The sequence below is a fragment of the Neodiprion pinetum genome, chromosome 7, assembly GCF_021155775.2.
Source record: "Neodiprion pinetum isolate iyNeoPine1 chromosome 7, iyNeoPine1.2, whole genome shotgun sequence".
In the NCBI taxonomy this organism is placed as follows: Eukaryota; Metazoa; Arthropoda; class Insecta; order Hymenoptera; family Diprionidae; genus Neodiprion; species Neodiprion pinetum.
The window spans coordinates 8,618,156-8,633,326 of record NC_060238.1 but is presented as its reverse complement, the minus strand read 5'-3'; the positions used below and the strand labels follow the sequence as shown (position 1 = coordinate 8,633,326).

Sequence of the window (15,171 nt, the reverse complement as noted above, 5' to 3'; positions counted from 1 at the left end):
TCAAGTCGATGTCCGCTATCGCGGATCGCTAATTAGTTCATGAATTACCAGGTACTACTTGAATTTAAAACCAATGCTTGAGGATAAGTAGTGAAACTAAATGGCAGTCATTCTGATCGCTAATTATTCTCTCATACTTCTGATTTTTATTATTATATCTTTAAATTATTAATTTTATGATTACCTTTCGTAAAAGCTTGAGGCGCTTCGTCAGTTTCATACCAGTAGCGATCGCCTTGTCGCAATCGAGTAAACTGATCAGTAATGAGACATGTAAACGTTGGCCCTAAAAGTCCACCAGTCTTTGGTAGTTCGGCTAATGCTCCACTGTACAAATCGATGTCATCCACAGACATGTATAACTTGGATATTTCTGCTAATGCATCGGCATCAAGGTCATCCTTCAAGTCCGAAAATTTGGCTGGACGACTGAGTCCACAGCGTTCCCTCCAAGCCGGATAGCCATCTAACCCGTGGTCTCTACCTCGTTGTATGTTTAGAGACACCAAATCCAAACCACACGGAATCGAATTATTGGCTACAGGATCTTCGAACATATATCTGGTCAGCTGTGAAGTAACGTGTGTCGAAGTTTTTTGTATAAAATTAGCAGTGGCTGAACTAACTGAATCTTCAACACCACTCGATTTGTACAAACTGTAAGGGTTAAAGAGCATTTTGTGAAGCTCTGTATATGAAGAAGTTCCCTTTGCCGCGTCAGTTATTTTCATAAGCCCCGGAAGCAGCGTATGAGCAAATCTGAATGCTGCCGCTGCAAATTCATTTGCTATTGCAGGATCAACTTTGGAATCATAACCCTTCCAATAACCATTATTTCGAAGTTTCAATCCCTTCTCATCAATTGCAGTTTTACCTAGTACGATGGGTAGAAATTCATTGTATGCAATGTGTTGTAGCTGAGCCCCAACAATGCGCCTTGCTTCTTGATAGAGTTTTTCATCGTTCCATTGGGGATTTATTCTGGCTAAAGTATCTGCAATTCTATTATGTTGACGTGCCCATAGCAGATGCATTGTAGTTAGGTGAAGATTCTCGTTCGCTCTGGCATCGCCTGATGCGAAGCAGTATCGCCCACGCAGATTTTCGAGAATCCTGTTACATCCATCGTTCGGGTTTTCACTTGGAGGTAGGAGCGTTCTGTTATCCGGTGTTACCTGCATTTTTAAGCGACCGCCAACTCCTTCCCGAAGATATTGAGCGCTGGGTTCAGTTGCACCATATACCACAGAAGCATCAATGAATGCGCTCACCTGCAAAAAATCAAATTTATGAAGTCGGAAGTAGAGGACAAGACTGGTTGAGCACTTTCTTACATACTATAAATTAAAAAAATTCAGTCTTATACTAATTTTATGTCGTGAATCCAGAAACTATATGTCGGAGCGCAACTGAGCTATTTTTATTTTTTAGCTTCAGCTAACCAATCTCCAGCAAACAAACTCAAGGTTGAACCATCAAGACCCGTGAGTGCTTGAGGCAATGTTGAAGTATAAGATTAGCTAAGACACTCACTTTGTTACTCGATTTTATACGGGGACTTAATTCAAAAACTAAGTAGATCAAGATGGTACATGGTTCAGAGTTTTCATCCAATAGTATTTATGGAGAAATATATCTGATAAACTGACAACGAAAGGTATCGAGATGGTCCCCCCCCCACACCCGATTTCGTTCATTTTGCGATGTTATTCTTCATCGAAATCTAAGCAACATTTTTTCGTTGGTGGCGGAAGAACGGTTTGAATCGATGAAATCAACCCCCAAAGTTGAGCAGCCCTAGTAATAGTTTCATAGTTTTGCATGCTTCCAGATGAGATATCTGAATAAAACAAATTGGAGGATAATTCTCATGGCGACTAATGAAAAATGCTTCGGGTTCCGAATATGACAAGGTTAAATGGTAATAAATTACGAAGGTTAAAAGTTATACATTATTCATAATTAACAAACTTTTCCTCGTATTTGGATGCACTTAATTGTATTTGATAGAGCATAAAAAAGTGCAAGACATGTGTTTTTGCGTTTTTCGAAATAATGTCACATAGGGGGTGAACTACCCCTGTACACGTGTAACCAGGTTCCCGTTAAATTGGTATATTTTGTTTGGGTTCGTCTTATTTAATGTTACCAAGCTCTTTCTGAGCAACAATTGAGGAGCTTATTCGGTTAGATAACATTTGGTTGAATGAAGGGGGTATATACAATCATTTCGTGAAATTCAAAGGCATTATTTGAAGAGCGATTTTAGGAATAGCAAATGATATATTAGCGAAGCTTTTATTTGTAAAATTTTCTTAGGTATTTAGGAGTGTTGTAAAAAAAAAAATCTCAAAAATGTTCCAAATTAGCGGACTCATTCACCCGTGAGTGTGCCGCAGCGTTCCCCGCACGCGCTGGTGGTGTACATCGCTACAGTTGATCGAAGCTTCTGAGCCAAAAAAAGAAGGTTTTATTCATAGTAATAGATGTATTTGTCGTGTGAACCAACAAGACAGTTTAAAAAAAATGAATAGTAGAAGTTGGAGACCATTAAACCATTGACCTCAATTGTTATCGAACATATGATTTAATAAACAAAAATTAAGTAGTACATTTTTTATCATCGATAGTTCACATCAAAGGGAATGGTATGAAAAATTGGCTGCATAAATTTGAAAGCGTTCCGAACCTCAGTTCGTGAGTTATAACGTACACAAGGTCAAAAATGTAATTTATATACCACTGGCTTGTTTTCCTTGCTTTTAGATGCCTCCGAACAGGGAGTAAAGTAGTACTTTTAAGTCCTAGGGAGTAAAAACGACGTTCACTCCCTCTTCGGATTTTCAGGGCTTAAAAGTGGAAGTTGCTTTTTTTTAGTCCTTGGGACGCGTGGTTGAGTTTGGGTTGAATGGTATACGACCCCATGGGATATGTCGGCTCGGAAGCTCGGAAAACATGGCAGGGGGTATATAAAGTATCGTGTGCACCTCAGGAGTAAGCCATTTTACTCCCTAGGTACACAATCTACTATTGTGAGAAAACGGCTTCAAAGTTTGCAATTGAAATTGGCATGCCCTGTTTGTGATGTATTTGACTTTATTTACTTCAGTACAAGTCTTCGCTATATGAAGCGCCTTCTTCGGCATTGGCAGTATCCTCAGCATCATTTTATTAATTTCTTCTAGCAACTCTAGTCTCTTTTGTTGCATTTTCAAACCGGATGCGTGGGAAGACAATTGTGTGTCGTGCAGTACTTCGCAAGCTGCTGCCGGATTTGGAGAAAAGTGTTTGCCCCATCGTTGAATGTACTAGCGGAAATGTATGTAGCATTTTCAACAAACACGTTTCCGCTAAATGATATTTTTAGAGCGATTTTCCAAATTTTAAAGTACAAATTCTCATTATTATTTTGGGTTAAGCCTCCTAAACTCTTCTCTACTAATTCGTCGCTGCTGAAGGTTTCATATACCGGTCTTATTGTTCAGTGCCTGAGCGTCGTTTTGTGCCCGTGTCATTGCGATCTCCGTGCGAGCCGCGCTCGAACGATTCGTCTCCGCAGGGATGCCAAATCTCGCGTAGATGAGGAGGCGAGCGCGCATCACGCATTTTTTAAAACAGTCTAGTTAAGTCGTCCGTCTAGTGACGATCGTGAGTGACGCCGTGCGTTCTCTCGTACCACGACCAAAAGACGAGAGGCCCAAATATACTCTCGTATACGTTCGCTCTACGGAGTAAGGTAGATGAGTACGGCCCGAGTGTCTCTCATTCTACACGGGACCGAGTGCCCATACACACATACCAAGGATCTTGCACCCTTTCATCATACAACGAGCCCGAGCGCTCTTGGTGTACTACCAACACCAATCATACTCTCATATACGTTCGCTCCTCGGAGTAAGGCAAACGCAAATCATACGAAATTCGATCGAATCGAATAAAACAAAAATCGCAGTACGAAACGCACTCGAGATCGCGGTGGCATGAGCCAAACGGGCTGTAACCGGCATATACTCATTCATATACACAATCGACACATGCTTTGATACGTTTACAAATACACGTTCAGACTTCGTGGGTTTTTATGCCGCAAGGCTTTTCCCACAAGAGCCAATAAACATTCATAATTCGATGGCCCAAACGCCAGAGTTTTTTATTCAAGAAAACCTCAACCTCTATCCTTAACACTAATAAAAAAAGGTTCAATTCAAAACTACGAGGCAACTTCGCCTATGAAAAAGCTTCGACTATACAAATTGGTGTCAGAATCGGGATGCGAACCCACGCCCACATAGAGGATAAGAAGAAAAAGGTGCAAACGTGCATCGTATTCAATAAATCGTGATACTCTTCGACTAGCCAGCCATCGTCTCCAAACTCGTCACCCCCCAGTTCGCCATCGATGGAAAACGATCATCATCTACAAAAAGATAAGTATACAAACGGTACACGATTCTTAATATCGTATTATACACTTTCTTTGGCGTTATACGTCTTTCTATAGTTCATAACGTTTGACGTAGTCGAAAACACATTTCGGTCCAACGCACGCTTTGTGTGAAGAACGTAGCATGCATATATCCAACAATCACGTGTATAAAACATAGGTCTCGTTTTCTGTTATGAGAGTCTCGATATCTAGGCGTTGAAAGATAACCGTCGCACGGGGAGGTTTGTTTACACTTGACGCGGGCCGCGCTCGCTCTCTTGATCTTATACGGTGAAAGACGGACGAGTTCGCGCGCGTTTTCGAAAAGATACGCGCTGCACGGGGAGAGGCTTAGAGCCGACCCTTGAGAATCAGTCCAGCTTCGACGTCGAACGCATAGACGTCGTATCCTGTTTTTCTCGAAGGTCTCATAAATATTTGTACGCACAAGCTCAGTAAAATGGCTGTTCGCGTAAAGTTTATCAATCAAAAGCGTGCGACTCTAAAGGCGAACATTACCAAACTTAAGCGACTCACGGAGGACACGGATTTTGAACCCGCGAACATAAAAATGCGGGCGGATCGTGTAAAAGAACAATTTCGGACATACGAGGAATTACACGATGAACTCGCATTATTAACCGACGGAGACGGTGACAACGTCGAGGAGTTCGACGAGTTGCAGGATCGATTCTACGCGATCATAACTGAAATCGAGACAGATTTATCATCGACAACACCACAACATCCCGGTGTAGCAAACGTAACGTCGCTGCCGATCGACGGCACGCGTCGACTTAAATTGCCGGTCGCCGACCTCCCAAGGTTCGACGGCAACATCGAAAAGTGGCTATCGTTTAAAAATACATTTTTGACAATGATCGACTCTCGCGAAGACATAACGAAATTACAAAAATTCTTATATCTAAAAAATTGCCTAGAGGGTGACGCGTTAAATAAAATTCTCATTTATCACGTGAGCGAAGAAAATTACGGGACGGCATGGAAGTTACTTCTAGACTCGTATGACAAGACTCGAATTTTGATCGTAAAACATCTCGACGCGATCCTCGAGTTGCCCGCGGTAAAAAAGGGGACGCATAAAGATTTAGCGCGACTCGTCGACGACATGCGCCAACACGTGAACATGCTCGCGTCATTGGACGTGATACCAGATGAACACTTGTTAGTCCGGATAATAGAACGCGCGTTACCCAACAATATTCGGGTCAAGTGGGAAGAGACGTTCAATCTCGACACCTCGCCAACGCTCGAGCAAATTTACAAATTCGTCTCCGAGACCGCGTTTCGTTTATATACGCTCGAACAAGATGTATCGCGTTCCAAAACAGAGACCAATTACAAACGACCGCTTCTGAATTATACAGATCAAAGCGGAGTCAAGACTCGACGCGGAGAAAATGGCGCGCGTACGTTAGCGATAGGCACGTCAGCAAAGTGCGTAGTGTGCAAACGGGAGAGTCATCCCACATACCAGTGTCGCGAATTTCAAAAAATGACGGTTCATCAACGGTGGAATTTCGTCAAGAGTTCATCGCTGTGCAAAAATTGCCTGCGCTCGCACCGCGGCAAATGCACTTCGACGCATTGCTAAAACTGCTCCAGGTTTCACCACACTCTTTTGCACAACGAATCTCCTGCTGCATCCACCCATGCGACCCAAGAAACGATACCATCGGATACACCTAAGTCGACAACAAAGGTAAATTTAACATGTAGCAAAATGATTACATACAGCTTCACGTCAAGGGCGTTACAGTCGCAGTTAATGCTGAGCGCTCAAATACGCGTCAAAGACTCACGCGGTCAATACCTAAAACGTCGCGCTTTATTAGACACTTGTGCGACAGCGCATTTTATCACGGAGGATCTTGTGAGAGAATTGAAACTACCGATACGCGCGTGCACGATCACGGTAGGAATGATCGACGACGCAAATACAATTCCTAAAGGCGCGGTCGAATGTACATTTTATTCGATACACGATAATTTCAACAAAACTCTCACGTTTCTGGTCATACCGAAAATAGCTGATAACGTACCGAACGAAATCTTTCCTCGCGAATCAATCGATTTACCGCGAAATGTAAAATTGGCCGATCCGCAATTCCATTTGCCTGAAAGGATCGACATCCTCATCGGGTCAGGGACAACGTTGTCATTAATATCGATCGGACAATGTGATTTGTCCCGCGACGGCTGCGATCGCGTCTTACAGAAAACTCAGCTCGGCTGGGCCGTTGCCGGCGGAAAATCAAACACCACGGTCGGGAAACGAACGTCGTGCCAACTGACCGAATTAAAGGAAACAATAGAAAAATTCTGGTTGCTCGATGATGCAAACGCTAGTCAAAGAAAATTATCAGAAAATACAAGCTGCGAAACTCATTTCATTCGAAACGTCACTTGCGAACCGTCGGGACGGTACGTCGTTCGCTTGAATAAAATCTCTCGCGTTTGAGCCATCGAATTATGAATGTTTATTGGCTCTTGTGGGAAAAGCCTTGCAGCATAAAAACCCACGAAGTCTGAACGTGTATTTGTAAACGTATCAAAGCATGTGTCGATTGTGTATATGAATGAGTATATGCCGGTTACAGCCCGTTTGGCTCATGCCACCGCGATCTCGAGTGCGTTTCGTACTGCGATTTTTGTTTTATTCGATTCGATCGAATTTCGTATGATTTGCGTTTGCCTTACTCCGAGGAGCGAACGTATATGAGAGTATGATTGGTGTTGGTAGTACACCAAGAGCGCTCGGGCTCGTTGTATGATGAAAGGGTGCAAGACCCTTGGTATGTGTGTATGGGCACTCGGTCCCGTGTAGAATGAGAGACACTCGGGCCGTACTCATCTACCTTACTCCGTAGAGCGAACGTATACGAGAGTATATTTGGGCCTCTCGTCTTTTGGTCGTGGTACGAGAGAACGCACGGCGTCACTCACGATCGTCACTAGACGGACGACTTAACTGGACTGTTTTAAAAAATGCGTTAATAGGACTACCGTGTCCAGCGCGATATTTTCGGTCGGATTTATCCATTTCTGTCTCTTTTGTAACTCGCTCAAATATTCGAGTTGCCACCGGCGCCAGAATTCTTGTCGTGTCTTAGTGATCAATTGCCACGAGGATATTCGGTTGTCTGGAACAAGCGAAAGATCATTTTCCGGCAGCATTGTGAGCGGTCTTCCAACTAGAAAGTGCGCGGGGGTTAAAGCAATTGGATCGTTTGGATCTGTGGAAATAGGGCACAATGGGCGCGAATTGAGAATGCCCTCAATCTCGATTGCCAGAGTAGTCAATTCTTCGTACGTAAACAAAAGATCGCACATGACGCGTTTAAGATGGTGTTTACACGATTTTACAGCCGCCTCCCAGATACCCCCGAAATGAGGTGAGAGGGGCGGATTGAAATGCCACTCAATTTTTCCGGTCGACCTAAATTCGTACAGTTGAGAACGGAAGTCTTCGAACTCTCTGACAGCGTAAAATTCACGAAGTTGACTGTTCGCGCCGACGAAATTCGTCCCATTGTCCGAATAGATATGGCCCGGAATGCCCCGACGACTGACGAATCGTCGTAAAGCCGCTATGAACGCGTCTGTTGACAGATCGCTTGCGATCTCGATATGAATAGCTTTAGTCGACATGCAAATAAATACGCAGCCGTAGACTTTAATGCTGCTCCGATTCCGATGTTTCTTTTCTTTCGCGAGTATCGGACCGAAATAATCTACTCCCGTGTGGTAGAACGGCGGTGCATTGTCTACTCTAGATTTTGGCAAGTCGGCTATCTTGTACGTCTCTGGTTTAGCCCGAAACCGGATGCATCGCACGCAACGTCGCACGACTTTACGTATTTGATTTTTGCCGTCTAGTATCCAGAATCTTTGGGGGATACTATATAATGTCGATTGGATCCCAGTGTGAAAGAATTTTTCGTGCATGTGACGAATCAAAAGGTCGGTTACGTGATGTCGCGACGGAAGAAGGATCGGATTTCTTTGATCGAGCGAGATATCGGCCTTATTTATACGACCACCGACGCGAATCAAGCCTCTCTCGTCGACTCGCGGATTCAGAGATCCGAGTTTTGCGCATTTCACTCTTTCTTCGGATAAAAGACGATCGATTTTGTCTTGAAAGTGCGCTTGTTGGATTAATCAAATGACGCGATACTCGGCCTCCTCAATTTCCTTGATTGTCAAAGCGCCCTTGACATTATTGTTGGGTGAGAAACGTAAGCAGTACGCGACGACACGAATCAATCGTGTGTATGACGAGAAATTTTTGAAAATTTCTTCCGATTGCGATTGCGAGAACATGCACAATGATTTTTTAATCCCCGGTAAATCCTTCTGAGGCGTTACCGCGACTTGCGGCCAAACGGATTCGGGCTGAGCTAGCCACGCAGGCCCCCGAAACCACGAGTCGTTATTTAAAAATTCCCGTGGAAATTGACCTCGCGACAACGTGTCTGCTGGATTCTGATCAGTCCGGATGTGCCGCCACTCCGCGTCTTCACTGACTTCCTGTATCTCTGCGACGCGATGTGCTTCAAACACGAGAGTTTTTTATTCAAGAAAACCTCAACCTCTATCCTTAACACTAATAAAAAAAGGTTCAATTCAAAACTACGAGGCAACTTCGCCTATGAAGAAGCTTCGACTATACACTTATCGCTTTTGCTACAGATGCATTGAGTACAGTCTTGTGAATATATAAATCCAAAAAACCTGCGACTTCTGCTTGTCGTAACGTACACTAACTTTCTACACCAGTAGGGCAATTATCATATTGAAGATCGTTGTCAGTTGAGCATTTTATGATATATTGTCTATATACTTTTCTTTACGCCGGTGATAGATTAGCAATTATTTCTTATAGCCAGTCCGTAGTACACTGTCGATTCGTTGATTGATTTTGCTGTCAATTTTCCTTTCCCTCTGAGACCTTTATTTTGTATTTTAGAGTTCCGGAGCCTAGTAGCTACGCGTTTTTGAACATGTCCAATACTTTCTTCGTTTTTCATAATTATGTCTCCACACGGAGACATGATTAGATGTGCTTCTGTTACAGATTTGAATATTTTTGTATCGCCATCTTCAACGTAATATAAATACTTTTAATAAACTGTAAGTCGATACAACTGCAACATACACGGTTATTCAACGCTTTTTCGTCAACGAGATATACGAATGTTGCAATTTATATTCATACGTCATCAAGTTATTCATTCTTAAACGTTTAATGCATCTATGGAGTTCTAAAAATATAGCCTCAACGTTCATTGCTGCTGGATAATACCTACCAGCTTATGCAACGTAGATTTCTAAACGTTTATAATTTCTACTCATACTCGAATTAAACCATCCTTACGTATATTTGACGTATCATATACTATCATGTGTCAATTGGGATCTAGCCACACTATCTCTCGCACTAAACGGTGGCTCTAGTGAATTATAGCCGCGTAATAACGGCATCTTCTTGCAGCTCATTTAACTATTTGCAAAATTTTATCCGATAATGGCAGAGCATGTATCACGTATTGGAACCGAAGAGACGCGGTGCCATTACTTGAGCAACAGAATTCAAAATGAAATTATTTCGTTAATGTCGAAAAAAATACGTGATTCTTTATTGGATATGATAAAGAAGGCAAAATGGTACTCTATCATATTGGACTGCACGCGCGACAAGTCGTATTCAACAGATGTCCATGATTATCAGATTTGTAGCATATGATCAAAAGGCTAAGAATTCGAAATAAGGTAACATTTTCTTGGATTTCGCCCTATTACTGACACCACAGGCAAGGGACTAACAAAGGTTATCCTTGATGAGCTACAGAACTTGGGCATAGCTCTTTCCAATATAAGTGGCCAAGGCTATGACAATGTGGCATACATGAAGGGTAAACATTCTGGCGTACAAAAGAGAATCCTGCAAAGAAACCCTCGTGCTTTCCTCGTCCCTCACTCAGCTCATACCCTCAATCTCGTAGTTGGTGATGCTGCTTCTGCCAGGGTTCAAACTACAGGTTTTTTTTTTATCTTATTCAAAAGCTTTTTTTTCTAGTTCCACGAGTAGATGGGACGTGCTAAAAAAAAAACATATCCCGTCACTGACTCTCAAAGCTGTCAGTGATACGCGTTGGGAAAGTAGTGTTTTTCATATATGCATGTAAACAGCATACGTGCTAGACCACGTGATGCTACAGCGTACGTAAGCCGTGAGCCGAAGCAGAGTTGGGTACGACGTCCGGACGGCAACAGAGGCATCATAGATAATAAATACATTGACGACAAGTAATCGGTGTCTTTAATAAACAACTCCGACCCGTAAACAACTCAGGGTTGATGCCATCTGTTTGAGGGATCATCTTCCTAATAGGGCAGAAAGTGCGTAACTCACTCAACAGAGAGCAGCACCTTTCGGGCGCTGCGTGCAAGCGGCACGCAGCGCCGCAGAAGGACCAAGAATTAATAATGCACATACGCAACGAAGATCGAGTCACATAGAAGCGTACGGCTTGGGGACCGCTTGAAGCAAAACTTTCCGCGACTCGTAAATCCGTAAGATGGCTCTACCGTCGGTCGACAGTAGAGAGTTAGCACGATCACCCCAACTCGCCGGTCGGAGCCAACACACCGACACTGTACGCATTAGTATAGAGCGCTGTACGTGAGCCACACAAGCAAAGGCACCACTAGCGATACCTAGCTGTTGGGGGGATAGCTCGTCCGAGCACCCCAACTTTTCTTGCTTCAAATAGCCTGCAGGCCGTACGCTTCTATGGGACTCAATCTTCGTTGACATGCGTCACTCGAGAGGGAAGCGACTCCGAGAAGCGACGCCGTGAGATCCTCGTGTGTTCGACGATCGGTGCCACGTGCAAAAGCGCTTGTGCAAAATATTTTTGTAAAATCCACTCGCATCCCTCGTTCTACTCATGATATAAGCGCTTTGGTTTACTCAGTATAAACTCGAGTAGCCATTGTAGCATCGGACCGTAATTTGCATAGATTGGATATACATTACAAACTCAGTGCGAAAACTCAGTCTCTCGTCACGGTGTGTCGGTCACGTGTGAATGGCCAAAGGACATCGGGCAACTCAGACTCGCACGGCGTAGCAATAAATAAATTTCTGTGCAGTATCACTCGCCGTCAATTGTGCAACTCACTTAAAGACTATTGTACACTCGAAGATACGTGAGTTGTGATGTACTGAATAAATCATCCGTTATTTACTGTTAATTTACGTGCGTGTCAACGAACCTTATTCGCCCACCATTACCACAATCCCTCAAAACAATACAGTCCAGAACCTTAACACTTAAACACCATCAAACTCGTGCGTCACCAGCTTGGAGAGATCTATGATGCACTCGTGAAGATTTCGCTCAATGAAAAAACAGATAATTTATCTAAACATGAGGCTCAGTGCTTAGCCCAATCCACCATGAATTTTAAATTCATTTGAAGCGTGATCATTTGGTTCGATATTCTAAGCAAAGTTAATGACGCATCAAAATCACTACAAAATCCTGCTTTAAATATAGTTGAATGCTGTAACATCCTAGACAAAACCATAGATTTTCTAAAGCAGTATAGATCGGAAAAAAGTTTTTCTAGATACTAAACAAAGTTCAAGACTTAGCATCTGAGGTGAAGGTGGAGTAATTTCGAATACAAAACTCAAGATGAACGTGTAACAGATCCGAAAGAACAATTTAGAACAGATTTCTTTTACCACGTTGTTGATAAAGCAGTAGTATTAATGGACGAGATTTCCACAACTACAGACGCACGGCAATTACTTCATCTTTCTGTACGATATTCATGCTCTCAAGTCTTCAACGAAAGAAGAAATAATAAAGACCTGCAAAAATTTGCATGGAATATTAACGTTGTCATTGCCTTACAGATATTGTGAGGTTTACCCGTTTCAGTGACGTCAGGAGAGCGGAGTTTTTCAGAACCGAAAATTATTAAGAATCATTTGCGATCGACAATGGACCGGAACCGCCTAGTAGGATTGGCCACTATAACTACTGAAAGCGAATTATCTTATCGCATCGACTATCAGGAACTGGGTGCAGACTTTGCAAAAGTAAAAGCACGAAAAATAAGTTTTGTGTGAGGCTATTTTTTATCGAATGAAAAGTATAGTGGTTTGGAGTTGATAAATACAGTGGGAACGGAGAACCACCGGGTCCACTATCAAACATTTGTTAATTTGTGTTTAATTTTGTATTAGTGGTTTGGAGTCAATAAATACGATGAAAGTGACGAACCACCGGGTCCATTATCAATTGTTTGTTTTTTTTTTTTTAATTCTGTATTTAAATATTTGTATCGGAAAAGGTGGGTTCTCTCAGCTTGCCCCAGGTGCCCCAAGGGCTAGGCACGGCGCTAATGTTGCGTAACATTCGGCCTATAATTTCTTCGTTGACACCAACTCGTACAGTTTCACAGTCTCTGCACCTTATTTACTAGATCGGTTACCTATCGTTGGGGACCCTTTGGCAAAAATGCATGCAGAATGTCTCTCAGCCAAAGTTTGCCGGATAGAAAGTAACGGCTTAACGCAAATCAGAGTTACTTTCACCGTTTTCGACGCGTTGGCCGGGTACCTCTGCCCAAGATATAAGTAGTGTATATTATAAGAGTTGAAAATCAAAAAATGGTAGCGTACCAGCAGAGTATCCCGATTCCTAACTTACCTACAGTCGGTATGTTGCAAGTTTTCTGTAAATGAAGAAAAGTTTTCTTGAAACGAAAAAAAGTTTTCCGAAAAAGAAAAAAAAAATTTTCTGAAAACTTTTTTCCCATTCGATTAACAGGTAAAAAAAGTTTTCGGAAGACTTTTTTTCGAATTCAGAAAGCTTGTAACATACCGACTGTCGGTAAGGTGAAAATCGGGATACTCTGCCGGTACGCCGCTTTTTTTTTATTTCGATATCATATGTATTAACCACTGATATAATCGAGAAGATCATGTAGTTACACGACAGCTTAGCGGACATCACAGCCGTGGACTATGTTTCACAATGATGTTGGTCCGTGCTGATAGGAACGCAGCATCGAGTCTCTAAGATACTCTCGACGGAAACAACAATTTCTAGAACGGTAGTACTTATAGATTGGTCCGGCTTTCGCCGGGAAGTCGCGGGACGAGAGGCTACGAAGTGCGCTTTTCGCGCGGCCTTTTACACCGTCTTCGCGACGTCTGGGAAAGTGGACGGCTGGCTTCTTCTGAAAAGATTCTGAATGCATTCCGGTCTTTATAAGTGGTATAGCAATGGGGGTTCTGAGTGAAAACACCTTCCTTACCGACCAAGCCGCTCCGCGCACCCCAGACGCAACCCTTGAAGGTTACCCCCACTCTCGTCAGATAAAACGTGCTCTGCCGTACCGACTAGAGGTCAAAAACGTGCAACCTTACCGACAGTCGTATCGGTCGACGGTGAAAAATCGTACTGCCTTACCGACAATTCTTATCGGTCGAGGGTCAAAATCGTGCTGTTTTACCGACCAAAGGTCAGAGTCTCTATGTGGTGCTCGCCTGCCAACGGTAGCGGGCGCAGCGGAGGGCGTGAACTTTTTCACCGACTTGGATGTCAGTTACCCGTCCCGCATTCTTTTCCCACGATAGGACTGCTGATGTGTAACATCAACCACTTCAAATTCCTTTCCCACGGTAGGACTGCTGATGTGTAACATCAACCACCCCCACATTCTTTTCCCACGTTATCAACCACGTGACATTCCAAAATTAATAGTTCCGAGAATTGTTTTTTATCCACTCGGATATCGCTGATGTGTAACATCAACCACCTCACATTCCTTTCCCACGTTATCAACCACGCGACATTCCAAAATTGATGGTTCTGAGAATTGTTTTTCACTTACTCGGATGTCGGTTTGATATCAACCACGTGACATTCCTTACCCCCCACCAAATTTCAAATTATGTGGTGGGGGAACGTTATATAAGTCAAAAGTGAAAACTTCATCGCCAGTCTGAAGCTGTTCTTCTTGCGAATGAGAAGTGCTTTGGAACAACAACGTGAGTTGAAGAAACGACTAGAACTGCTCATCAAGAATATAGGAGAAGTAAAACATCTGCTGAAAATCAGATCTGACCTCAATCAACTCACAAGAGATTTTAAGCTCATACAACTCGACAGTAACGATCATGGACTTTTCAAAATTGAACCTGCCTGAAGGTCCTCCAAGAAGATGAAGATTTGTTCCAGAAGGTGACGACAGTTAGTAAGGAAATACGGTTGCATCTACGCTATCTTGGCGGACCGTACGGTCAACTTGAATGCGTACACGTCTAATCTGAGTATCACATTCAAATATCCAGTGTCCTGTGAAAGTCTTACGTTCAATAAACAAAAAAAAAAAGATAGAAATTATGAATATTTTTTCATCTATCGCCTGACCATCTTGTATACCTTTAATCCTACGTACGTTTTGTACCTTGTAATTGTATCAAGAATTAAGTCTTAAAATCTAAGAAAATGCTACTTCGAACACCACTAAGCAACGATGGAGGGTTTCGAGCTGCGTTTTCGTCTTGTAACTGTAATGTGAACTCTACGATGAATTTTGGACGGGTTCAGTCAAGACCAGAGTGCAAGGTCGACCGATAGCTGCGGTAGTATACATTCAGAGCCAAGGATCTGCGGTGTTGGGTTACTATCGCT

The 15,171-nt window shown here is 42.9% G+C and overlaps 1 protein-coding gene across 1 annotated transcript in view; it reads right to left on the bottom strand.

Moving 5' to 3' along the window:
• The window catches only part of LOC124222690 (peroxidase), a 105,584-nt gene that overhangs the window by 29,345 nt on the left and 61,068 nt on the right, over positions 1 to 15,171 (bottom strand). Inside the window, exon 4 of the mRNA XM_046633919.2 lies at positions 185 to 1,271. Coding sequence (XP_046489875.1) covers positions 185 to 1,271 — 1,087 coding nt within the window. The remainder of the gene's footprint in view (positions 1 to 184; positions 1,272 to 15,171) is intronic.